The 27,093-nt window shown below is 45.2% G+C and overlaps 2 protein-coding genes across 12 annotated transcripts in view; both read left to right on the plus strand.

The window, feature by feature from the left end:
• Positions 1–1,644: 1,644 nt before the first annotated feature.
• TEPSIN (TEPSIN adaptor related protein complex 4 accessory protein) lies at positions 1,645–14,045 on the plus strand. 2 transcript variants are annotated; one of them, XM_082213309.1, is made up of 13 exons: positions 1,645–1,826; positions 3,334–3,406; positions 4,359–4,450; positions 4,580–4,673; positions 5,855–5,922; positions 6,042–6,120; positions 7,283–7,348; positions 8,081–8,284; positions 8,849–9,020; positions 9,169–9,282; positions 9,969–10,047; positions 10,387–10,521; positions 12,596–14,045. In XM_082213309.1, exons 1-13 carry the CDS (start codon positions 1,782–1,784, stop codon positions 13,130–13,132), a joined length of 1,758 nt encoding a protein of 585 aa, XP_082069435.1. In that variant the 5' UTR covers positions 1,645–1,781; the 3' UTR covers positions 13,133–14,045. The 2 variants fall into 2 exon arrangements, with proteins under 2 accessions (XP_082069435.1, XP_082069434.1); XM_082213308.1 differs by lacking the exon at positions 1,645–1,826 and adding an exon at positions 2,069–2,183 and having other exon boundaries at positions 4,361–4,450.
• Positions 14,046–19,821: 5,776 nt separating this feature from the next.
• CEP131 (centrosomal protein 131) overlaps positions 19,822–27,093 on the plus strand; it is a 30,128-nt gene continuing 22,856 nt past the window's right edge. For 5 of the 10 annotated variants that reach the window (XM_082212384.1, XM_082212390.1, XM_082212391.1 and 2 more), the window contains exons 1-5: positions 19,914–20,351; positions 22,981–23,180; positions 24,536–24,630; positions 25,758–25,875; positions 26,901–27,013. In XM_082212384.1, coding sequence (XP_082068510.1) covers positions 23,001–23,180; positions 24,536–24,630; positions 25,758–25,875; positions 26,901–27,013 — 506 coding nt within the window. In that variant the 5' untranslated portion in view covers positions 19,914–20,351; positions 22,981–23,000. Of the gene's footprint in view, positions 19,843–19,912; positions 20,352–22,980; positions 23,181–24,535; positions 24,631–25,757; positions 25,876–26,900; positions 27,014–27,093 lie in introns of those variants that run through there. The other 5 variants (XM_082212387.1, XM_082212392.1, XM_082212385.1 and 2 more) reach the window with 3 other exon arrangements.

Below are 27,093 nucleotides of genomic sequence, written 5' to 3' on the forward strand. Positions count from 1 at the left end.
CCCAGAAGGGAATGCAGCTCTTGAGCTGAAAAAGGGTTACTTGACCCAGCTCTAGAGCTCCAGCAACATAAAAAAAGGAGGGAGACCTAGCTCTCTTATTCTGTAGTAGTCCACAGCCTAAGGGCAGCACTAAATAAAGATGCTGGCCTCACTCTCAAAGTTAAGGAGATGCAAGTGACTCACGCTCTTCGTGAAGCAGTCCATCAGCATCTCAAATTCCTTGGCACAAGAATCCTTCTTCAGGTCCCCGTGGCCTGTCGTCTTGGAGGCAACGCACTTGCCGTACACAGAGGCCTGCAAAGATCAATCCCAGTCAGATGCTATATCTAAATATACAAGCACATAGATACTTGTTCAACCTCGCTGGTTTCTTGAGGGCTAAGCCCAGAACACCTAGCCATTCTTTTTCAGATTTTTAGGGCAGACTCTCTGCATGGAGGGAATGCAACGGGCGTGTGGTGCATGCAAAAAGCTTGCAAGAAGGTGGGCAAGCCCCTGACTGAAGCGGCGCCAAGCAGCACTGAAGAAGCACGGATCGGTTGATCTCTCAGCCGGCCGGTCTGCGCCTTCAAAGCTCTCCCTTTCACATACAGTGGGGAGGGACGTTTTCCCACCACCCCGGGCAGCCTTTTCGTCTGAGATCTTTCCTGTGGCACTTGTGGGGTTCATGGGCGTAGCATAGCTGTCAACATTTCCCCTTTTTAAAGGGAAATTCCCTTATTCTGAATAGGATTCCTTGCAAGAAAAGGGAAAAGTTGACAGCTATGGGGCGTAGCCAAGGGGGGTTGTGAGGGTCAGCTGCCCCCTAGATCAAGTAAAACAATAGAAATACTTAAGTAACTGACCAAATCACGTAGGTTCTGCCTCCCCCCTAACAAAAGCCCTGCCCTTACCTAACAAAAATCCTGGCTACGCTCATGGTGGGGTTGCTGATACTGATCTACTTTGCAGACTTGTAAGGATTACTTTATTATTTGGCCAAAATAAAAAAGAAAATAAAGTAATCCTTACTTTATTTACATCTTTGTTTACTCTTTATTTAAAAGATTTAATCAGATGTAATTTGGCGTGTGTCTGTTAAAAATCTGGAAAAACCAATAAATAGCATTTGCACCCCCACCCCATATTTTTAACAGATCTACACCAAATTACATCTGATTTAATCTTTTGTTGTAAGGATTACTTTAAACACACACAAACACACAAGCGCATCGCTCAGCTCTCCCAATGAAAAGTGTCCCTTGGGCGTGGAAGAGAGAGGGGGGGGAGAAGGGTGTCGTTGCCATGACGACAAGGGGCGGGCCAGCCCCGTACCTGCTCCCCACAACCCGCCAGCAACTCGGGAAAGCGCTGCAGCCTCTCCCGGACGCGACCCCAGACTCCTCGGCTAGACATGGCGGCGGCCAGCAACCGTCCGGCCGCTACTGGGCGGCCGAGGACATCACCATGGCGGCGCCTTCCGCGGCGCAGCTCCCATTGGCCCAGCGGAGCTCCGCCGCCCGCTGATTGGCCCCCGCGGGGCCGAACACGCAAAAGATCTCCGGAGTGAACCGCAGCCCCATTATGCCTCGTCCTGATTGGACCGCCGCTACATCCGATGGCGTAGAACGTTTCTCGCCCTTACCTTGGGTGGGTGGCGGCGTCCGGCTGTGACAGCTACTTCCCGCTCGCCGGAGGATTGGATTGGCTGGGCCCGTGCAGGCTCGCCGTCCGATTGGAGCGCGTCAAGTTCCGGAAGGCGGGGCGGTGAAGCTTCCCTATGCTCGGGCTCGGAAATTGCCATGGCGGCGGTGCCTCTGCGGGATCGGCTGAGCTTCTTGAGCCGGGTATGGAAGGGAGAACGCGCTGCTGAGTGGGAGTTTGGGGGCGGGGGGGTGCCGTGAGGAAGAGCGCCTGGGGTGCCAGTTTGTCAATGTTGCTCCATTTGAAATCTCTGGGTTTGGAAATACGCCTTGCCGGAGAAAGGCTCGGCAGGGAACCCTTTTCCCCTGACACTATTGATGAAAGGAGTTTCTTTTTCTTTTGGAAAAGGAAAAAGAGGGGAGCACACCGAACTGATGCGATCTTTGTGAGGAGCTTCACCAGATTATTCTATGGCAGTTACTGATGGGGCTTAAGCCTTATAGCACAATGGTTGAGAGTTATAGCGATGAAATCCTTATACAAAAGCATCTTCCTTTGAGGTAGAGAGTCAAAACTCCCAGGGCCAGGTTACCAAATAGGCAGAGTAGGCACGGGCCTAGGGGCCCCATGACTACGGGTCAAAATGATATTGGTTTGATCTTGAAAGAAAATTACAATCAAGCTTTCTTAGTTCAATGTCATCCTGGTAGAGCCAGGGGAGGGGCAAGATTTCGGCATGCGCAGGGTTTAATTTAGCACTGGAAAATACATACGTTCCAGGTTTGCAATATATGTTTGCCTCATGTAGGAGTCTTTGCTTTGATAGTAAGACTAGAGTCGGTTGTTTTGAGAACTTCACAATTGCGCCACATGAAGTGATTAATGGGGGTGGAGATGTATAATACTGTGATGTAATTGTCATCATCCCCAAGAAGGACTAGTGTATGAGTTGGTCTTGTTCCATCCTTGTAACCGTGACTTGTGCTTGTTGTTTCTAAGTTGCTGAGTCATCAGGGCCCCCATGCTGTAATATGGTCACACAGCTTGAAATTGGGGTGGGAGCTCTTGTAAATCCTGCAGTTCAGGTGTTATGGGGGAAAAGAAAGCTTTATGGATGAATGTTTACCTCAGTAACAATACAAAGTCTCATTACATTGACCAGTTGCTGCACCAGAAAATTGTATCTGGAGCAGATACAACATTAGTAGTATTAGTATTACTTTATATGCCACACATGCCAAAATGGCTTCTAAGCAGTTTACAACTATGAAATCAATTATAAAATCCATACATAATTGGTTGTACCCAACTACGTTCTATTCAGTCAACCTGTTGAAATTAATGAACCTTGTGTTCATTTACAGGGCTCTGAACAACTTATATCCAGGTTATCTTGCCTAAAGACACAAAATAGTGTCTTTAGCATCCTCAGTTCAGCACTATGAAATACTCTGACAATAGAGATTAAGCAGACCTTTTCTTTACCGGAGAGAAGATGCAGACTACAATCTGTGACTGTTGTCAAGTGGAGCTGTGGGTTTGTGAGGGGAAATACTACTTCCTTAGCTGCAGCTTCATGGATCGAGTCAGGAGTAGCATGCAGGGACAAAAAATGCAATTCTTGCCTTTTGAGAAGGTGCCACATTATTTGTCTCAGTGACTTTTCTTTTTGTGTGTTTCTTTCTTTCCCCTCCCCCCGTCCCATTCCAGCTACCCATTCTAATCAAAGGTACCTCAGATGATGAAGTCCCATGCCCAGGATATCTGTTTGAAGAGATGGCCAGTATCCTTTGCTCTCTGAAAGAGTTGGGGGTTCATTTGGTTACTGTAATGCTTGCTTTTCCTAGGAAGAGCAGAGGCTAGTGATTAGAACAGAGGCCTGGTCTATCTAATGACGTGGAAACTAATTCAAGCAGAAGTTAGCTCAATACAAATTGCTTCTTTGCCTTTTGGGTGACATCTGTGTTAGCTGATTATTCTGGTATGAAAAATAAGAAACGTAGAAAGCAGCAGTGTTTACTAAGCTACTCGGATTCCTAGAACAGGGATGCTCTGGGGGAACCTATGGCAATTAGGCTCGTCAGACCTCCCTATTTGGTCCATGAGGCCATTTTGACCAAGCTACCTTTGATGTCATATACACTGTGTCATATATAGTGTGGGCCAAAGGGAATTTTCAGACATATCCAGCCAGGTGATTGGCAGCACCTGCAAAGACCTGCACACAGCACTTTGCAAGCCCCAACTATCATCTGATTGTCAGGGCTTGCAAAGTGATGTGCTCAACAATCAGCTGATTGCCCATGCAGGCAAAAATGAGTGACCTGATGGCATGGAGATATTGGAGGATTGACAAGTGGACAGCCCCGCCCACCTATCAAATGTGGACTGCAGAGAGTGGGGTAGATAAGGAGCCAGCCCCACTCCAGATACATGCACATGCTTTCCTATCCCTTCCTAATACTTCACCCATACTTTAAACCATATCTCCAGCAAGTGTAATTGTTTCAGATCTGTATGTAAACTTTTTTAAAAAAGAAAATTCCACTGTTGCTATATGCCAAAAACAAATAACATTTCTTACTCTGCTGAAGGAGAGTACAAGTCAAATCATAGTGTGGCATAAACAGCAGCTGAAACATGGCACCTTGGGCAGGGCCTGGCATGACCTTCCAGGTGATCCTTCGCCACCAGTCCCTTTACTTTCCTGGCTCCTTAACAGCACAAACTTCCAGAGATCTCACATGACTCAGCAGGAAGCAGTCACTGCCTTCTTGAGTACCTCCTCAATCGCCTTCAGAGCAACTCGTGTAATGTCAAGTTGAAGGTAATTGAAAGAGGGTAAAGGAAAAGGGTGAGCAGAGATGCCCTTAGATCTTGAGACAACTCCCTTTGCTTTGTGGATTTCCAGCCCAGTACTCCTAATCCCAGCTAAGCCTCCCCTCTGCATCCTCAGGTGCTCAAGATCCTGCTCCACATGTGCAGCCATGGCTCTTCATATTTCCTTCTGCAGCTGAAGCGGAATGCTTCCTTCATCCAGGAGGCCACTGGTAGGCAACACGTGGTGGCTTGGCTATATCGATAAACAAGGAAGAGTATCTTCCTAATATTCATATAACACTTTAAGGGCCAAACGTAATCTATATTAGCTCCATATCTGTGCTCTTAAGTGCAGGGTTTATTCTGAACTCCAATGGCCAGAGTATGGGGCCCGACCTAGATTATCACAACTGATGATTTCTTCCCACATTCCACCGAATATAGAGTTATTATTTATTATTGCATTTTACTCTTAAGGGAAGCTTTGAATGTTTGATGGATTACTGTATTTTAATATTTTGTTGGAAGCCGCCCAGAGTGGCTGGGGAAGCCCAGCCAGATGGGCAGGGTATAAATAAATTATTATTATTATTATTATTATTATTATTATTATTATTATTAACTAAAGCAAATGATGAAATGGACCTATGCAACACTTTCCACTTTTCAACAAATACCGAAATAAAAGTGCCCATAAAAATTCAGAAAGAAAGTGCCCTAGAAATTCATGTTATGCAAGAAAACTCATTGAGAGGTAACTGTTCCTCCAACAGTTCACTTCTCAAGGAGTTTTCTTGCATTACTGGATTTCTGGGGGCATTTTTATAGGCATGCACCATAATTGTACTGTAATATCTCTCCTTTATATATTTTGTTTTGCCACATAATACAGTGGTGCCTCGCAAGACGAAATTAATCCGTTCTGCGAGTCTCTTCGTCTTGCGGTTTTTTCGTCTTGCGAAGCACGGCTATTAGCGGCTTAGCGGCTATTAGCGGATTAGGGGCTATTAACGGATTAGCGGCTTTAAGAAAAAGGAAACAAACTCACAAGAACTCGCAAGACGTTTCGTCTTGCGAAGCAAGCCCATAGGGAAATTCGTCTTGCAGAACGACTCAAAAAACTGAAAACTCTTTCGTCTTGCGCGTTTTTCGTCTTGCGAGGCATTCGTCTTGCGAGGTACCACTGTATAGTGCAAGATACTGTGGATAAACATGTCTTTTTTCTGTTTGGGCCAGTCCTCAATGTTGGGAATATTAGCACCGTAAAGTACTGCATAGGCCTTTTTTGTTGCTGAGAGACAGTGAAATTAATCAACCCAACAGTTGGTCTTGGAAGTGTGCAAGGGAGTGGGCCCCAGGAAACCTGACTTGTTTAGGGCACCCAGGGATGACCCGCTCCTCTGCCTTGCAGTGTTTGCAGGGCCTCCTGATCCTCTCCATGGCAACAGCTTGTATCAGAAGGTGCGAGTGACTGCACAGGTGAGTAAAAAGTCCTGGGCACAAGAGATCTGGGTAGGCTCTTAAAGTCCTTTCACATGGTAGGCTTTCTGCCTGGCTTCTTCACCTGGTTGCCGCTAGCGTACTTCTTTCCTTTGCAGGACCTGGCAAGCGCTTTGTTTTCAGATGTGTTGCTACCCCAGCCAGTTGCTATTCCACCTAAAGAGCTGCCTTCAGCAGGTAAACCGCTACTCCCCAGGGGAACAGAAATCTATTCAGCATCCAGACTCCTCCTGAAAAGTCTTGGATCCCTTTGCACTTGTATATATAAAATTTTATTCGTTTTTTAACATATCATTTTCAACAATAATTAAACATACTTTTATATCTTATACAATTTTTTGACTTCCATCAATCACATCTCAAAATTTTCAAATCTATTCACTTAAATTACATTTCTTACTTTCACTATTACATTTAAATCTCATAACTAATATCTCTATTCTTTTTCTACTTTGCAATATTTCATATATATTTCTCCTTACAAAACTTCTTGTAGTCCTACTAGCGGAATTTGTTGATTATATTTGCTATTCAAATAGTTCGTATATTTCTTCCAATCTTCTGTAAATCTCTGGTCCTGCAGGTTTCGAAACCTTTTGCACTTTTTCAAAACAACAGTTCACTTCCGTATTCAACGGAGCGTTTCACTTTCTGTCCTGTCTGTACAGACCTTTCAGTGGGGATTCAACCAGCACTGCTTCTTCCTGTTTTGCCCCCATACTAGCTTGTATTGAGAGAGGGAGCGTGGCAGATTGTTGGCCTCAAAAAGGACACTCTGTCCAGCTCTTCCTGCCCAGGAGGACAAGAACAACCTGCACTCTCTCTCTCAAGCATTCCAGGAGAACAGAGTGAACCACAGATCTCGTTTTATGGCCAAGTGAGAATGCTGAAGCAGGGGGAGATGCAAACGGGGCCTTGGAATCTCCCCCTGTTCATACTGTTTGACCTGAAACCATTTTTTTTATTATTATTTTAAGTCCAGAAGGCTCAGCTAGCACTTGCCTGTGAGCAAAATATCCCTGATGCTTTTATGAGGTGGTTGAGATAAAAACTTCAGTATGGAATCTGGTTTTCAGGTGCAACTATTTAAAAAGGGACCTTTTAAGCTACTATTGTCTATCATAAGGACACACCACACCCAACCCTTGCATGTTCTGTTGGTGCGAAAGGAAAGCCGTACTCAAAGCAACTTAAGACTTCCCATGTCAATAGGCTATTCATGCTGACTTCCCATCTCACCTTGACGTGATAGCATATGCTTGCTGGTAGGAAATAAGCATGCCACCACCATCCTGGTCTTGCTTTTCATTTATGCTCGTTTTATTGCCTCCCTTCCCAGGAATGGGTTCCAGGCCCAGCCCCCATGGCTCACTCCAAGGCTTTGGTTTTGAAAGAAGTGGCTCCGGTAAGCATTGGGTTTGGAAGTTACTACTGCTGTCCTTGAGGAGCACCCCCAGTTCTTGGGACAAGGTCATCATGCTGCCTGCATGCTGGATCTCAGCCCCTGCTCCAGTGCTACGTGATACCTGCCAATAGCTCTCCTCTTGGCTTCTAAGCCACTTTGAGAATTTGCACTGTAAAGAAGGCCAACATAGTTCAGGCAAGGGCAATTGAGGCCCTGAAATGAAGGTACTGAAGGGAAGGACCCAAGTCTTTTCCTGCATGAAGCTTTCATCTACTGGATGGAAACAGCCAGTGGTGCCATCTTAGGGCAGCATTGTTCTCCTGCTCTAGAAAGAGGAACATCAGCAACCAAACACACCCTACTATCTTGAAGATCCAAGGCTGGTATAAGTGGAGGAAGCCTCTTTTAGTAGTCTTGGATTCGTCTTCCATTCTTGGGCTCTCTTTCCAGAATTAATGGCTATGGTTTTATGTCCTTTGGAAGGCTTCTTCCTGTGCCCTGGGGTTTTCTCAGTGTCTATAGTGTATAGACCCAGGGTGGCCAACAACTTTCAGATGTTGCTTGACTGCAGCCCCCATCATTTCTGACCGCTGGCTATGTTGGCCGGGGCCAATGAGAGTTGGGAGTCCAACAACATCCGGAGGGCACCATGTTGGCTGCTTGTGGTATAGGCTGACAAACCACTATGCCCTGACCTGCTAAGCAGCCTGCCTGCCTTTGTTACTGTTGCAGCATCCACTGGCAAAGTTCTGCTGGCCACCATCCAGAAGGCAGCGGAGGTGGTTGCCAATGCCATGCTCCCTGGTCAGGAGCTCCCTTGTCCCCATGGTAGGGAGCTGAAGGATGATGCCTATGAGCCAGTGACAGCACCTTTTCCAGGCAAAAGCTCCATCTTGCCCACAAAGCCACCTTCTGTCATTGTCCAGAAGAAGCGAGGTAAGTGCCTCTGAATGACAGCTGCTGGGAATCGCAGGTGGGTGGAGTGCCTCTGTTTGTGCTCAGGTCTTGCTTTTGGACTTCCTGTGAGCATCCTGTTGGCCACTGTGAAAACAGGAAGTTGGGCTAGAAGGGCCACTGGCCCGTTCAGCAGGCTTTTCTTGTGCTCTTATGCAGCATGGTATATCCTGTTTTCAAAACTTGTATAGAAACTTTATAGAAAGAGGAGCAAATGTTAGGCATTTAGAGCTTCCCTGCATTAGTGAGATGGAATAAAAGAAGCCACTTCTAGGGTACAACTGTCTAGTAGCTGGCGCACAGTAATAATTCAAGCAAAATCCTTTTTCATGTTGCTCGTACTGGGACTGTTAATAACAAATTCTTATCCCAGATCTTGTTGTGGGGATAGGAGGGAAGTTGATGAATCTCAGGTTGTGGATTGCAGTTTTTTGGCGTTGAGATACGGTGGGAGTGGTGTGCAGAGGCCTTCCCTGAACTTAGTTTCTGAGATGCAATGGGCTTCAGTTCTTCCTCCATGGCTGCTCCTCTGAAATTCTTTTGCAGCGACCCATCAGCCAGGGCAAGCAGGAGGTGGCTGGGAGGAGTTGGACAGTGGGCAAAGCTCCCAGAATTCCTTGCAGGAGAACAGTGAGCTGAGTAGGACATCGGATTCCTACAGTAAGTCGGGCAGCGACAACCACTCAGGTGCTCTGGAGCCAGGGAGCATTGCTGAAAGGTGAGCGAGCTGGGCAGGGCAAGGGGCTGGGAACGGGCCTGGGCCAACTGCTTGCACCTTCAAGATGCACCCGTAATGTGAGAATCTCTTGTGGGGCATGGGGGAGAAAGAACAGGCTTGTCAGCTTCCTTCTCCCCACCATTCACAGGACTGATGCTGAGAACCTTGGGGACTGCCTGCAGGAAGTGAGCCTCGTCAGCAAACTCACCAGAGGCTCCAAGGTGTTCCTGACACGCGAGGAGACCCAGCATTTTATCAAGGAGTATGAACACCCTTTCTAACCAAGCCGTCTCTTGACCCTTCTCCTCCTCGCTTCCACCTCTTCTGCATTACTGTAGAAGCACCCAAACACATCGGGTAGCATTCTCAGCAGAAGCCCTGTGCAAGGACTTTTGCTGGAGCAACAAGACTCTTTCCTGCCCCCATGCCCCTCTGAAATTGGATTTGGGGGCGGGAGGTAGCAGGAGAAACCAGTGCACAGGTGAAGGGGGTGGGAAGGACTGTTCCACCTGGCAACCTCAATGCTTTGTGCAGATGGAACAATAGAAAGAATGTGATGTTGAATTCCACCCATAGCCCAGCCCCAGTCCTTGCATGGCTATGCATCCATTTTGTATCTGGGCCCGAGCACTTGTGCACTCGAGACAAAAAATCCAAATGGTGCCTGTTGCAACATTCATTAGCAATAGGAACAGCTGGCAGCTTGCCACTCCTTAATGTTTTTCTTACCCCCCCCCACCTGCCTCATTTGTGAAGAACTGTCCATTAGCCATGTAAAAAAGGTGCTTTGACGCTCCTTGCTCCTCTTGGATTAGGAGAGCAAGGAAGGTCCAGGAGAGACCAGGCCACTCTTTTTTTTCCCCTTGCCTTGCAAAACTTTTCCCTGCTCTTCTCCCTTTTTTTTGTTTTTTGTTTGGCTGTTGGGCTCAGCACTGTCCCTCTCCATAGGTGTGGGCTTCTGAACTGTGAGGTGGTCTTGGCTATCCTCAACCGAACCCTGAAGGACCCCAGTGAGTGTGTTTGCATGGTGAGTCTCCTGGAAAAGCAATTGTGGAGGGAAAAAAAGTCTGGATTACTTCCAACTCAGAGCTGAAATAGCTGTTGGGAAATGGAACTCTTTGGCCACATTTGGGGGGGGGGAGGGGGCTGGCTGCAATCTCATTGAGGGTTGGAGCCTAGGACTAATGTTTTTTTTTTTTTTTCTTGCCACATAAGGGTGGGCTGTGGAGCAAGAGCAGCTTCTGTTTGTTTCTTTCCAGTGAAGCAACATATTATGAGAGGCCCGAATGAGTGCTGATGTTCAAGCTGGACCCAGTGTGCAAGCCCAGGGTCTTCTTAACCCCTCTGCTTTCCTTTCCCCCCACAGAGAGCCATGTGTGCCATCTATTCCCTCATGTGCTCCGACTTGCTCTCCCATGATCAGATATTGGCCATTACTCAGCAGCACTTGCAAGAGCTCAGTCAAGAGAGCCCTGGGCCTGTAGCCAACAAAGCAACAAAGGTAACTCCTGCTTCTGTTTCCACCTTTCGTGTATTGAAATCCTCAAGGGGCGCCCCATCAGTCCCACCCTGGCGAGGGATAACTGTAGGCCAATGGTTTTCTACCAGTGTGCCGTGACACCCTGGGGTGTCTTGAATGATAGTCCTTGGTACCACGGGCAACAATGGCCTCTGTCTCCTCTGATGCCCTCCTGTGTCTCTGCCTCCCAAAAGCTTGCACACCTGTTTGTTGCAGCAGCCCTGGCTACAACCTCCCCAGGCTCTTCGTTGTTTTGCTGGGCTTGTTCCTTCTGCACACAGGGCATGATTGTGTGGGTGGGCATAAAGTGGCTGGTTCTGTACGTAGCTTTTTTACTGCTCCATTTCACTTGTTTCAGTAGACCAAGACTGGAATATCTCCCTTCGTACTGCCTCTGGTGCACTCTGGGAGACTTTTGCCTGCTTTTTGGCAGTGCACGTAATCTAATTTAGGTTCTACAGCTTCTGCATTGTGGCTTTAATGGAGATGATACAATCATCTGCCTAGAGAAATCTGACCTAGCCACAGTTGTGCATGCCTTGGTTACACCCCTATTAGATACTGTGCTGTGCTGTATGTGGAGCTGCCCTTTAGGGTAGTTTGGAAACTACAACTACTGCAGAGCATGGCTGCTAGAACATCTGAGGCAGTTGGGTGCTGGATCACAGAATCAAAGAATTGTAGAGTTGCAAGGGACCCTGAGTTGTAGTCCAACTCCCTGCAAGGCAGGAATATGCAGTTGTCCCATATGGGGAATGAACCTTCAACCTTGACATGTTGCTGCTTATCTTCTTCCATTGGTTACATATCTATTCATTTCAGGTGCTAACATTTGGTGCTGGTTTTGCCCTTTAAAAAAGTAGCCCTAAATAGTTTGAGACAATGGTAGCTGAAAGTTTACCTACAGCTGCATGAGCTTGCCTAAGCATTGAGATCAGTGTCTGAGACTCTGCTGTCGAGAGCTGTTAGGCTGGTGGGTCCGGGAGGTTAGACTTCCTCTGTGGTAGCTCCATACTTTTAGAACATATGATGTCATTACTGCTGATCTCGCTCTCTTTTTTTAAAAGAAAACACTCTAAAACACATTTCTTCAGGTCTGCATTTGGCTGAATTGGCACTGTACTTGAAAAAAATATTTCACGGGGTTTCTTTTGGGTTTGGGTTTCCCCCCACATGCTTTGGATCCTTATGAGGTGCCTGGGGAGGTCTGTGTGCCCTGAAAGGAGACTTAAAATATTTTAGATAAATAAATGTCCTTGCTATAGTAGTTCTTCAAGATTGCCTGAGAAAAAGGCATTGAAGAGTCTGTGGGAGAACCCAGTAGTTTCTGCCCAAAGCTGATAGCGTTGTTGAAACTAAGACCTGATCTCTGCCTGGAGGGAAGCACTAGGCCCCTCACAGTAATCCAGTGGTGGTGAACCTCAGGCCCAGGTTCCAGACACAGCCCTCCAAGCCTCTGTACCCAAACCTCTGTACCGAAACCCAGCTGTACCCTTCACTAGCCCTGCTCCATGGTCTCCTGGAATGCTGTTGCCTGGCTGAATTGTGCCCTTCAACTGGGATGATAACCTTTTGCTTGCTTGGATGGAGGAAGGTAGATGTGGTGGCTGGTGTGTCACAACCTCTGAGTACTTTCATTGTACAAAGGCGAGAATTGCATCAATTGCTCCACCAACCTTTTGCCTCTGGCCATCCCCACCATTGGTTTGTGGCCCCTGGAAGGCTGCCCTGCCCATGTGGCAATGCAGCCCTTGGCCTGGAAAAGGTCCCCCATGCCCTGCATTAGTCACTCTGAGCTTTGCAAGGAAGAGCAAGATATACAAACAGAAACTCAAGAAAGCAGACCCTTGAGCCCAGTAAAAGTGAATGCAGCAAGGAGGGGTGGAAGTGTTTTCACTAGCCTGGGATGGAGTCGCTATTGGTCCTCTGCCTGTTGTTAGGCTCTCTTGCTCTCTCTTTTTCTTGTGGTGGGTAGAGTCCTCCTTTCCCTGCTTCTGCTACTATTCTTCTCATACTTGGCACACTCCCTCTTTCTCTTCTGCCCCACTTTCAACAGATCTTGCGTCAATTTGAAGCACTCAGCAGGAGCCATCCCACTTCCAAGACCTCTTCTCCGGTTCCCGGCCACTGTGCCCCTGCCAGGACCACACCCAAGCGTCCTGATGACTTACTGGCGGATACAATGCCATTTGCAGAAGAGGCTATCCTCAAACCCCTGAGTCTTGCACCACAGCCCTCCCAAGCACCTGAAGTCCTCACCAGGGCTGTGCATCCATCAGAAGGGCAGATGCTGGAACCTGGGTCCTCTGGCCAACTTGGAATTAGCCAACCACCTGAGCTTGGCCAGCAAGGGCCAGAATGCCGACTCCCAAACCCTGAACCCCAAGAGGACAGGCCTCCAAGAGGTGATCCAGATGGCACAGTTTCCTTGTTTGCCGGCATGGAGCTGGTCGCACCCTCAAGCATGATATTAGCAGATGCTCTGGAGCAGGAATGTATACCTCCAGCTCCCTGGACAGCACCTTGCACTGGGAGCACCAGAGCCACTGAGGATAACCAGGGACCATCTGCTTTCTCCTTCCTCAATGCATAGCAGTTCCCTTTGGGCTATGGGACAGCTTGAGATAGCACCAAATGGATGCGTTTTTCTAGCTCTCTCTGAACTGTTACACACCTGCCTATAGCCAGAGGATGCTATTCTCTTATGCTGCTGTTCTTCATTCTCGAAAGAGGGGAAGAGGCAACATCCATCGCTACACCTCTTATTTCTGCTGGGTCATTGCAAGCATGAAGGAAGACATGAATGTTCAACACTGCCTTTTTAATTTCATTGTTTTCCGTGTTTCTTACTGAACAACAAAAGCACAATCCAACAACATCCACAATATAGTCTGTTTTCATATACCTGATGGCTGCAGAAGTGACAGAAATACCCCCTTTACTCTTCCCTTTTCAATTTAAAATCCATTTCCACTTTTATGTTGTTGTTTTCCTACGTCCTCTGCTTGTTACCTTGGTATTCTGACCATAAGAAATGAGGCAGCCTTAAAGAACACTGGCAAACACTAAGGTGCTTCTGATTCTGTCGTGCCAATAATTGAAGGAGAGCTAATGGTGAGGTCATTTTCATAGTCAACAACTCCTGCTATCCTTAAACCTCAGTCCAGGCTTACTCTACAGCAGTCTCCAGTCCTACTGTGGACTGGGGGCTTTCTGTACTGCCTGGTTCTGCTGAAGCTTGAAATTGAGCTAACCCTTACAGCAAAATCTACTCTTTCTTATGGGTCCAGGCAGGCAGATTGTAGCAGAGTTGCTGTGAGGCTCTGTACGTGAGTGGGGCTTTGAACATACAAACCACCAGGATATTAAAAGTGGTACAGCTGGCATTGCTTACCAGCACACTCCATTCATTAAATCTTGTAGCACAGAGCCTCCTGCAATGCTTCAATCAGAACAGAGAAACTATCTGTTGGGATTATTTATTAATAAACAAGTAGAAAACATAATGCCCCAGTGTAAATCAATGGAGGTGTCTATTCCTAGAGTGCTGTGTTCAGTTCCCCTCTGCACCCTTTTACCTGCTTCACGGGTACTTGGTCCAGGAAATACTATACACTACATCAGGCACTTCACCACAGCTTCTGCCATAACCAGATCTGCTTCCAAGTGGTGACGGTTCTGTGGTTAGGCCATGGGAGGGGAGTATATTCCGCACTTTCATATATGCCAGAACTGGTCCCTGGTACAAATTAAGCCCTGCCTTTGGATTTCCTACCACCAGTATTAATAGTAAGCAATACTGTTGAGATGAATTCATACGACAGGCGCATGCAGCTATTAGTAGATATGTTTCTCAAGTTATCATCTACTCAGAATGACTTTGGTGTGTGTTTTTTTAAGGAGCCCTGGGCAAACTATTGATAGACACTTAAAAATTGAATGGGGGTGGGGAGGGAGAGATATGATAATATGGTTTTAGGTGTTTTCTCCAAAGTTAAATAGAACCTCCCCATCTTCTCTCGTATGCACTCCCATCTGCTCCCAGAGCGTTGGAACCACAGGACAGGTTTGGATAGCATGGGGTCAGGGAGAGGGAGGTGCAGTTGTATAGTGCAAGCAGAAGTCCTTGCATGAACAGGACAATTTTGTTGGATGCAACCCACAGCGGCTGGTGACGTCACAGGCATCTTCTAATAGGTCCCCACAACATTAATGCAACCACCTTTCTCACAGGAAAATGCATTGTGATGAATCTTCCTGCCAAGTTAACAATTACTTTTCCAGCAACTCCCTTTGACAAACAGTGGCTTGCTGATAACAGGGGTTCTAGCTGGGGTTTCACCATGTCAGTGGGTTACTGATGTTTGCAGTCCGCCCTGTCTAGAATTGGCTTATATGAAGAATGCCATACCTTACACTTGCCCCTTACAAAAAAAGAACAAAGTTGAAACTCTAGAGACCAGGATTAACCTTAGTCAGGTTCTTTTAAAATGTACACGAAACAAAACACATTCTCCAGATCTGCAGTTTCCATTAGTAACTGAAGATCACTTTACAGTACAAGATGTTTTTAAACATCTCCTTCTGTGAGCTACTGGTCAAGGACAGGCTCAATATTTGCGACAAAGGAGAAATAATCTAAAACCAGAAAAATATTTCCGAGAGCTTCATTATTACAGTGGTGCCCCGCAAGACGAATGCCTCGCAAGACGAAAAACCCGCTAGACGAAAGGGTTTTCCGTTTTTCGATGCGCTTCGCAAGACGAATTTCCCTATGGGCTTGCTTCACAAAACGAAAAAGTCTTGCAAGTCTTGCGATTTTTTTCGCTCCCCCCCTTTTTCTAAGCCGCTAATAGCCTTTTAGCCGCTAAGCCTTTAATAGCCGCTAAACCGCTAATAGCGCTAATCCGCTAACAGGGTTGCTTCGCAAGACGAAAAAGCCGCTAGACGAAGAGACTCGCGGAACGGATTAATTTCGTCTTGCGAGGCACCACTGTATATGGCACAGCTTTCTGTTTCCCTTTGGTCACTAATTGACCCAGTACTTAACTAGGCAGCCCGGCTTCTGTTCTTGCCATGTTTAGCCCCCTTGCCTAACTTTATCTACCACTAGCTGTCTGTCTTCCCCTTTACTTTGTACTCAGTTGCCCTTTTTCAAATAGGCATATATATATTTATATCCCTTGCAAATGGGCTGGCATGGGCGAGAAGAGGGCTTGCTTTACTGTTGTTTACTGGCTACGCACAAAATAACTAAAAGCTGTACCATTACAGTCAAAATGCTGAATGGATGGACCAATGATTTGGTCTTGCGGCGTTCTGGTTCTTTTGTAGAACTAGAATTGTTTTAGTGAGGTTCCTCTTTATTGATAAGGAGAGTCTGGTTATTTCCAGCCAGAAGTGATATTGCTTTAGGGAAATGTGACCCCTTGAGCAGGTCAGGCAACTCTGAATCCATGTGAAAAGAATGTAAAGGCCTCTTTGTTCTGCAGCATTTACCTTGATGAAGATTCAGTTCTCATTAGCATTGATGGCACAGCTGCCATTTCTTAAAAAGCATACTACTTTTCCCTCTGAGAGCACACCTGCCCTGACTTTTGTGTTCTATCAACCTCTCCGAAAGGGATTTGGGGGGGAGTGTGTGTGTGTACACAAAGTCCTTTATAGAAAGTACACCCTCTTCTCTTTTTTTAAAAAATTAATATTTATTAAAAGTTTAAGAATTAAAAAAGAAGTAAAAAAGAAAGAGAAAAAGTAAACAATACAAATCAATACATTACAGTACATATAAAAAAGCAAAAGACACAATACATCAAAACAAAAACAAAAGCAAAAACAATTAAAAACACACCCAATATTTCCAGATCTTTATCTTTCATTAACTTGTTTCATCGACCTCCTCACACCTCCCTTTTTGTGTTCTAGTTATTAATTCTTTCAGCAAATCCTTTCCATCTTTCACTGTTTTCTGTCATTTAATTATCTTAATTTATTTTAACCTTATCTTACCATTAAAACCCTAAAACTTATTTATACTTAACTCTTTATAACATTTCTACTAAAGCCATATAATTTCATTCCAACATTTTTCTAACACTCATTAATTTTGCAACATTTCTCTAAATAATTTTTTAAAAAACTTTTTTTCCCAATCTTCTTCCACCGTCTCTTCTCCCTGGTCTCGGATTCTGTCAGTCCTTTCTATCAATTCCATATGGTCCATCAACCTGGTGACCTTCTGTCCGTGGCTCTTAACTCTTTTCCATGTCCCTTCTGCAGATCTTCATATTTATACATGCACTTTACTTATCTTCTGCTGATCTTGTTCTTAATTTCCTTCCTTTGGCACTGAGGAGTAGATCTCGGGGAAACTCCAACCTAACAATGTCTTTATTCCTTCTCGACAGGTCAGCTCATTCTCCATAGTCAGAACTAAAGTCCAAAAGATATTTCAGAGCGTGTTTCAGAGTCCCTCCAAAGCTAAAGGCCCCCACAACTCCAATCTCCCCCTGACCCAAGAAAGTACACCCTCTTCTCATCAAGCCTAAGGTTGAACTGCTTAAGTGGAATCTATCTGGCACTCAAGGTGCTGGCCTGTTATTAATTGTGCTGTGCTGTATTTGTTCATTTTGCTGGGCAACCAAAGTGTAACTGATCCATATTATTTCTTGGTTTAATCAGGACCCTCAAATCTATTGGTCACCCTGCCTTGAGCCAAGCCAGAAACAGGCAAGCTGCAATCTGATCCTATCCATGTTTACTCAGAAGTAAATCCCATTGCATTTGCGTGGGCTTTCCCCCAAATAAATGTGTATCAGATGGCAGCTTTAATATTCCCTCCACACAACTTGATCTAGCATTGACTCCAATGCATTCAGTCTTTTTTCAATGTCCCCACTAGCTGTGTAATATAATCCTGCTTTGATGCTTATCTCCTGTTTTCTCTTAATGCTCTAACTATCCTTATTTGTCGCAGCTGTTCCTTCACTTGGTGCACATAGGGATGCTCACTGGAGAGGGAGGTAATAAACGGTGCATTGTATCTGAGAAGAACCACACTTATGCTGTTTGGTGTTCCTAAATCCACTGAAACCAATAGGCTTAAGCAAAACTAACCTTGCATAGGATTGGGTTGAAATTTTATAAAACATGGTAACACATGCAATGGAATGCAGATTGCAGCTGAGAGCACACACTAGATTTATTATCAGCACTATGTTTGGCTTCTGTTGAGTGTGTATGAAAAGTGTTCTGCCCTGTCCCAAAATGGGGTGGATTAAGTATTCCCCGTCTCTCTTATTTCCCCTGTTATTTTGAGAACTCTTACAGGATTGCTGCTGTTTTAACCCAGCAGGGTTAAGAATAAAGCATAAGCTGTGCCTGTTGGCAGGCAAAAATGACAATACAAAAACTCTTTTGCTGTTCCAAACATCAAAATGCACCTTGCATAAAAAGCATGTAGATTATTATGTAATGTTTGGCTCTGGAATAAGTGTAAATAACTGTTAGAACAGGCACTGGTAGATGTTGCAGCAGGGGCACTGGAAGTATACAGGGTAATGGAAGTTTATTTAAACAATGTAAGCATTCTGTTGCATAGTTTTGATCTGAACGTGAGACAGCATAATTGAATCCAGAGAGATCCCAGCACCAAGGACCTGATTCCAATCCAAAGGCTTACCAGGGGCAAGATGCGTAAATTTTACATTTTGTAAAACAGATGCCTAGAATTGATATTCTAAAGAACTGTAACTAAGATTTCCCTACCTCCCACTCCCCAACTTGCTACTTTTCTAAATGCAGGGTGGGTTTGTTTTAATGGAAAAGCATTCAGTCAAGTGAGCCCTCGCTTGTAGTGGTGCAGCCCCAGCCAAGGGTTGCCGCCACAGTGAGAACTAAGCTGAAGTGATGCTAATTTCAGGGATGACTCAGAGCAGTTAAATTATGTCTGTTCATGCATCCGATCATGGTCTCCTTTGCTGGGCTGGTGTACCTTTTTATCCACCCACAATACTGCCATTGAATATCCTTTCTCATTTAATACTTCACGTTATGAGCATTAGCATAGCATTTGTGGATATTCTGGTCCTAGCTTCAGCTGATTCCTGACTGGCAGTTAGAAGTCAGGCTTACTCACTGCCTAACAAGGCTACCAAAAACATCCTTCTCTTCTCTTAGGCATGGCTGCAATTGCTTTGAGATTACTTGGGGACCAAGAAGCTGGCTGAGCATATGATGCCGCCTTAAATGGGCATGCATTGCCATCAGCTTTGAAAAAGAGATTGGGTAATTATTTGACCAGCTCCATACGTTTCCAGAACAGTCCACCATGAAATATAAAACAGCTACAGAGACACACAAAAAAAGGATGGATACGATCAACTTAATTAAGTTTCATAATTCGTTTGCATGAATGCGTTCATTCGTTCAAATGGATTCAGCCATGTGGTTATGATGACCTAGCCCCGAACCACACGATCCCGGGGAGGGGAGGGATGCGGATCGCATTGCAAGCCAGCGATCGCTGGTGTTTTGGTCCCAAACCCCATATGCATGAGCAGCCTGTACTGAAAAAATAAATAAAAATACTGCTGTTGGTTGTGGGAACGGGCTTCCTCTTCCCAGCGCTGGTTAAAAGTATTATCGCTTCTATGATGCTGACTAGCAACGTGCATGGTGGTGGCTTCAGGAGCAGCAGTTGCTTTAAGGCAAGAAAAAGGAGGCTGCCTGGGGCTTGGATCTCGCAATAATAATAATAATAATAATTTTTTATTTATACCCCACCCTTCCCGGTTCAAAAACCGGGCCCAGGGCGGCTAACAACAAATTTAAAACATTTAATTGTAAAAGCAGCATAAAATACAGTATAAAAACATGAGTAACAATAAAATTCAAAATTCAGAAATCAATTTAGGGGAAATAAGCATTAGATAATCCCCAGGGCTAGCTGGCTGAATTGGTCCTACTTGGGCCAGCGAGGAGGCCAGGGGAGAATTAGATCAGGCAAGAGGCGGCAACGGGGGGAACCCTGGAAGTTGCAACCGGGGTTCAGAGGGAGACCCCCGTTGGAAAGAGGGAAGGGGGGAAATACCCAACAGACCCAGCAAGGAGGAAGTGTCTGATCTGGTTGCAGGACTAAGTCGGGGGTCGTCGCCTTTGTGGTGCAAGCCCCTCCTCCTCCACATGCTTCTCCCCCCATAGCCCGCAAACGTCTCTCTCTCTCCTCGCGGGTCTCCCGCCCGCCGCCTTTCTTGCGCCCTCAACCTAGCCCCGGCGCCGGCAGAAGGACAAGTCGGCCAGCCGGTAAGGAGCCGGGCCTCTCCAAACTCTGGCCAATGCCGTGGCAAAGCGGAGGCGGGCCTCCCCTTCGCACTAAGTTCGCGTGTGCCTCTCACGGCGGCGGCGGCTGCCGCTACGTCTTCCGCTAGTCTCCCTCGCTCTCTTTGCCGGGCCGTGGACTGGAGTCGCAGCCTCAGCATCAGGGGGCGGGAATTTCCCATAATGCTCTAGGCGGGCGGCCCGGGGGATGAGCGGGCATTGCGTCTGAGAATGACCCCAGCGCAGGACTAGGCCCCTACATCATAAAAGTGGGGCGGAAAGTGGGGGGAGCAGCCGCCTCTGGGGGCCATTTTTTTGGGGGGAGGGGTGTAGATAGAAAACCCCCCTCGGTTTAAGGCTAGGCCTTCCTCTCAGCCCAACTGAGCCTGTGTGGAAGCGGGGCCGGGGGGGGGGGCGGCTCTCGCCATCATCACCTGAACCACTAGCGAGAGGGAGGAGAAGGAGGAGGTTCGTCTTTTGGGTACCTGCGTGAGGTAAGTGTGTGTGTGTGTGTGTGTGAGAGAGAGAGAGCCATATATGATATAGAGGGGGGGGGGGAGACAGTGGCCATCCTCTCTCTACCCCCCTCCCCCAACCCCGCCACCCTGCAGGCTGCTGCATGTTTGCATTGTTTTGCAGAGTCCTGCTTGAGCTGGCTTAAAACCCCAGGCTTTTGCAGAGCCCCTGGCCCTGTAAGCTTGCATCTTGGGATGGTGCTGCTTTGCAACTGTTAAACAAGCACTGTGACAAGGAGGAGGAGCTAGAACTTGTTTTGGATGCCTTTCCCTTCCTCTCTGGAGAAACATGCAACTCTTCCCCACCCGTTTCTAGTATTTTGGGAAGGCACCAGAAAGGTGAATGTTGCTCCCGATCCTGTCTCTCCAGCATCCCTTTTAGGGACTAGTCTGCTGCTCTGAAGTTTTCTCTCCTTTGGATTTTTCAGCGTGAGATCTGGTGTTAAGCACTACGCATCGTGCTGCAAGATGTTTGTGTACTCCAGGGTGCATGATTCATATAGGCTCGCTCGTGTTGTTAGGAAACAGCGGCCTTCTTGAAGAGGCACCAGCCTTATGCAAATACAGTAGTTCAGGTATATCTAATGTAAATAGCATCAGGCTTGGGGAAAAATTACATTTTAGGTGCCCAGGTTTCAAGCCCCAACTCCTTCTAAATCCTTTTTTTGCTGCATTTGCTACGTTTACTCTAGTAAGCATAAGAAATGCTTCCAGGTTAAAAGAATGCATCACTGGAACACTATAAGTTCTTTGTTATTGGGTAAATAGGGTGATACCTAAAATCCGGTTGACCACTATGAGGAGCATCGTTGAAATTGCCTCATTCAGGTACTTTAGTGCCGAATTTGTCGTACAGACGACAGGAGTATTGAACTTTCAAGACACCAGAAAATGAAAGCAAAAAGTAAACAATGAAACTGTGTAACTATACAGATTGTATGAAGCTTTTCATTCGCCTTGAATGATATTGAACCTATGCAAAGGCTGACCACACTTTAGCAGTTTCATCCTGTCATGTTTGCTGCCTTGAATCTTAACACTGTTTCTCTAATGAAATAGCTATGAGCTGCCTAGTTGCTGGCTTCACCCATATCAATGGGGTGTGTGTCTATGGTTTCCATAGAGAGGTTTGTGTTTATCTTTCCTGGGCCAACGTATTTGCAATTGAAAGCACTTGTAGGGAAATAGGTGTGTGGATGGGCAGTTTCTTTGTTAAGAGACAAATCAAGTAAGGCTAACCTAATATGGTGTGTGTGTGTGTGTGTGTGTGTGTGTGTGTTATAAAATGAGAACATTTATCAGACTAGATTAATTTACTAGGAGAGGATTGGAGGATGGGAAGCTATAACTGGTAGAATTATGTACCCCTCTATGCACTAGTTTGCTGGGACTCACTTTGGGCCAAAGTTCAGGCATATAAATGCTCTTATGAATAAAATCTGGCCAGTGTGAAATAATGCATATTCATATCCTTAAGCTTGGCCTCATAGTCACTTGTACCTTATCCTTTTCTGAAAGCCCATATACTCTTATGTGTCTGGCATTGCCAGGAACTGTTCATTTATCACATGTTGTCAACTGGGAAGGGTGAGGGGGGAAAGTGATGAAGTAATGGCTTTTCTCTTACTTGCACCACACTGCTTACGAGAGGTTGAGCTGCTAAGGAGATATTATTGTAAAACAAGAATGGCAGTTCAGCATGGGAGGATGTAATGTCAGGGCAGAACTGGGCAGGCTGTGGCGCGCACACACCATGTTCTAACATTAATGTTTTGTATTGTTTTGTGTGTTTGTTTACTGAAAAGTAGAGGCAGGAAGCTGCAAATTTCAGCAGAGGGAGTACTTAGATAACATTTCTCCCTCACGCCCCATGTCAGTCAAAATTACCCTCCCCAAGCTGTTGTTCTTCCTGCAGGGAAAAAGTTACAAGGACCCTATATTTTTCATCCTATGGCAGAAAATGGCAGGGAGGGAAAACATTGAGATGTTCTGCTAATCTCATGTTGCTTTTCAGTGGTTTAAAAACAAAACATGTCCACTAGACTGTGCATGGATTCCCCTGTATCTTCTAGTTTGGCCATTAGATACTTAGGGACCAGCATTGCCTGATATGGCTTTTGCATCGGGAATGCATAAAAAGGTAAAGGGACCCCTGACCATTAGGTCCAGTCGTGGCTGACTCTGGGGTTGTGGCGCTCATCTCGCTTTATTGGCCAAGGGAGCCAGCGTACAGCTTCTGGGTCATGCTAAATTGTTGCATGCAATCCAGATGATGTTCAACTCAGCAAGTGTGTCTGTTACTGGGTAATTTCAGTTTTGAAGCACATGGCTTCCATATCAGGTTGCTTGGAAATGATGAGTAATTCCCCACCGCCAAGGTAAATGCCTTTGTTGAGATTGAGAGGTCTGTGTATAATGGTTACAGGATCATCACAGACATTTGCTGGCCTGTGATATTGCAGGTGACCAGTGACAGATGTTCTATGAACATACTCACAAGAGTTTTCCCTATTCCTTCGTCTGTGCTTTAGGTCAAAATAGGAAATGTGGAAAGCAATTCCTCTAGCCAACATAACATCTTCACCTTTGTGTTTTTCTTTGCTTCCAGGCCTCCGTTCCCATATCACAATGAAGAGTGCCCGTGGTAGCAGCTCTTCCTTCCAGGGTGCCAGTGCCAATGGTGTGGATCTCAGTCTTACAGGGCTGCCCATGCAAGTTCTTCAGCGCCCAAGCAGTGCCTCTCCAGGCAAGCACATTGCTCGCTCCATCTCCGTCATTACTGAAAACAAGCCCAAGAGGAATATCCTAGTGAGTATTGGGGGATGGGGGTAATAGATTTGCTCTCCTTGGAAGTTTATTCTGTCTTCTAAGTATGTTCCTGCTAAACATATTTCATTTAATCACAGAGCTTAACTGGTTATGCTGTGCATTCTTTTATTCTGTGTTTAGTAGAGTCCACAACAAGAGCAGCCCATGTAAGATTGTTGTGTTTGTATAACGCAAGGGGGTTCTAGCCCAGAGTTAACAAAAACCACCCTAGAGCTGTAAAAAATTTCAGAAATTCTGATGCCATGGGGGGGGGCTGCTTTGCTTTTTTAAAGGAAAAAGTGAAATATATGCAATACTTTCTTATCAAACCTAAACCTACATTACTGCTTTAACAATACAAAATGCATGTAAGATTTTGCCATTTAAAAGGTAGGGGGAAAAATTAAATTGAACATAGAAAGCACAGATTTTGTAGTAAACAAAAGGAAGCATTTGGACAGAAACAGTCACAATATTGAGGATTTGGAGGAATTGTTTTTTCAATAAGATTGCATTATGAAAGCTAGCAACTTTTAGAGAGTATGGAAAGATCAAGGATCAGTACATTCATCTGCCCATCTAATCAGTTTGCATTATCATTGGGTCTAAGATGACAACAGTTCCTGGTTCTAAATGACAAAGTGGCCTACAGTTATCACTAAAGGTAACTTCCACTGAGTCTCATGAATTATTCAACTTAACCCCAGGCTGCATTACTAAATTGTAATTTCACAGACCTCTGATTGTTGCGTACAGAATCGTGCATATGGGATATGTTTACAGAGCAATCACACAAGACCATTAAATGCACAGAAAATTCTGTTCAATTTTTTTAAAGCACTTTACATGGACTGGTTGTTTTCCATCAGTCCCCAGCCCCACCCCTTGTATATCATATGAGCAAGGTAACTTTAAAGACTCAATTCATCCTGTACTTTGCAAAATAAAATGAATTTTACAATTAGACTGTATCTACTTCTTGAGACTGAATATTGTTACAATTGTCATAGGAAAAAATAATCATACATGAGATGGAATTTTTGACGGTATATAAAAATGTGCTTATCCTTTTTTCTTATAAGTACTGGTTTAATTTTTAATATGAATATACATTAAAAAACCAGAAACACACACTGGAACATCCAGTAACAAGGCAGCAGCCCTGAATGCATCCTTCAAGCTGCCTTCCAGGGGCATTGCTAATGTATCACCTGTAGGGCTTACCTTCTTTATCTTGGGATGGCTGCAGATGGGGCACTCTATCTATGTAAGAGGAAGCTTTTGTTTCAAAGCCATCCAAGTGGTAGTCAACCCCTAAGTATTCAGCATTGTTGATGTGTGTCTTTTTCTCTCAGGAAGATGCAGGGCTTGGCACCTCCAGAGCTATGAACAATTTACGAAGATCCAATAGCACGACTCAGGTTAACCAGCGCGTGAACGGTGCCTTTAGGTGAGCCCTAAATAAATTTCTTACTGAAATGCAATATTTTGCAGAAACTAATTCACTCATGCATGTCTTTCAGAACTCTTTGGGGAAGTTGGTTTGTTTTTCTTCTTGAGGGTTTTCCCCAGAATGAGGAGTTTTTATTGATGCGTTTTCCAGTGCATATTTGCATACATATGTCATCTCATCAAAGGTTTTTTTTCTACTTCCCAATCTAACCTTCCTTGACACCCTACATTTTCTTTGGTTTGCTACTTGTCCTTTGATTATTCCATCCTATTTTCACTTCAGTTCGCTTATCCTTTCTACTGCAGATCATAAATTTATCCCTGCTTCAAAGTTTACCTTAATACCATCTTTTTTCAAATATTCTCCGAGACAATCTCACTCGTTTCTTGTTTTCTTTTCATCCCAGTTTCTTATTTTGGCCACCATACTTGCAAATTCAGTTAATTTATGCAACCATTGTTCTTTCGTGGGAGATATCTTTTCTTTCCAGTATTTTACAGACACTAATCTTGCGGCTGCTGTTGCATACAGAAATACATTTTTTACTTTCTTTAGTATCTCTGCACCTATTATTGCTAGCAAGAAGTCTTCTGGTTTCTTCGGAAAAATGAGCTTAAATATTTTTTTCAGTTCCTCAGATACCATCTCTCATAATTTTTTTGCATATTTACAGTGCCACCACATATGCATCAGAGACACTTCTGTCTTGAACACTTCCATGCCAAGAAATTTATTGCCCTATTCCATAATTTTTCCTATGCTGAAAACTCAATATTATATCTGATATATGACCCCCAGTGTATCATCGTGGCCTTTACTAGCCCATCTTTAGTTTCCCATTCTAATAAGATTTTGGATATTTTGGATATCATTTTTTTTTGTTGCTTCCCAATAGAATTTTTTCGAATTTGGATCCCCCTTCTGCAAATCCTCTTTGTTTGTCCTTTCTATACATTTCATTTACTTGAAGGTACTGAAACCAATCTGTAATTACTCCTGGACACTTGGTAGTAATTTATGGGGGAGAACAAGTTCTCCTTTTGCTCAGCAGGCCGAGTGGACAGCTTCTGGAAATGGACCAAACTCCTAAGATTTCTGAGTAATCATGTGATTTTGCTTCTCAGCAGTGTGGAGCAGCACGGAGACTTCCTGACTTTGTTTGAAAGCAGCTCAGGTGGAAGAAAGAAACTAGCAAGTCTGAGTAAAGTCTCCCCGGAAAAGAAAACAACATGGAACATCCTGGTAAGGGCAAGGTCATAACAGGAAGTTCAAGTGCCAGAGGAGCTTCAGATCAATGGAATCCTAAGATTTGTTCCATTTGCCTTCTTATGCTAACACAGATAGCTCCAGAAAGCATTCCAGATGCAAAGGCATCTGGAGCCTTTCCAGTTAAACATTTTGTCACAAAGGATCTAAGCCTTTTGCTTAGCTAATGCATCGGCGGCGGGGGACATTTTCCCACCCTTCAAATGTCAGTGTGTTTCACCCATTCAGCTGTCGTTCTTGTTGCTGGGGTGAGCACAGCGTAGAATATGCTTGCACAGGCAGCTGTTGAGGAGTGCTGTGCTCTCCAGCACAGGGATATAGCTTTCTCCTTAAAAAACAAGCAGTGGAAAGGCTGCCCCCTGCCACAAGGCTACAGCCATCCCTGGCCATGACAAGAGGACAGGCTATCTCCCCACTGAAACTAAATGCTAGTGCAGCATTAAGAGTAAGATATGGAGAAAGGGATGCTCTTCTGTTGTATCCAAGCAGCAGCTTCTGTCTAGCACTACAGTGCTATACTTGGAACTAGGAGGGGCAAAAAGGTGTTCAAAGGAAGTGTTACTGGAGAATTCAGGTTATGGGACAGCCAATAAATAAGACAAATAAATAAATAAGTAGGGGGTTATGGTACTACTACCATACTTTTGTATTGTGTAATCTGTGCTAATGACTTTGGCTCCTGGTATGGAATTTGGATTAGCAGTCATTAGCTGAGGGGTTGAAAGCTCTTGTGTAGCTTTTTAACACCGGGTACACAGAATCAGTGCCCCTGACTCTCACTCCCGGTTTGGAAGTTTATTAGTCCCATCCTGGGACATTCAGCACAGCACAAACTTACCACCACCAGAGTTTGTCTCCCAGCAGGCTTTGGTATCAGTGAGAATCACGGTGGGACTGAGATGGATTCTCTGCATGAGTTAGAATAAAAGTATCAGGAGAGGACTTGCCGCATACAATGACAGTGATTTCCCTCCATGCGTATTTCTGGTTATGTTGTGCAGGATGAGCAGCCCAGAACATTTCCTGTCCCATCCAGCACTCAAGAGGCCCCTGCAGGCATGAGGAAGAAAGAAATCTATGTGCCACTTGCAGCCAACTTCACTGCAAATAACAGGTAAGAAAGGCAACCAGGTCTAGCTGAAATTTGACTGGTGGGATTTGTGCTATCACTATTTTTGCTGAAGATGGGTGCTG

This window comes from Podarcis vaucheri, assembly GCF_965113315.1.
Source record: "Podarcis vaucheri genome assembly, chromosome: 2".
Taxonomy (NCBI): domain Eukaryota; kingdom Metazoa; phylum Chordata; class Lepidosauria; order Squamata; family Lacertidae; genus Podarcis; species Podarcis vaucheri.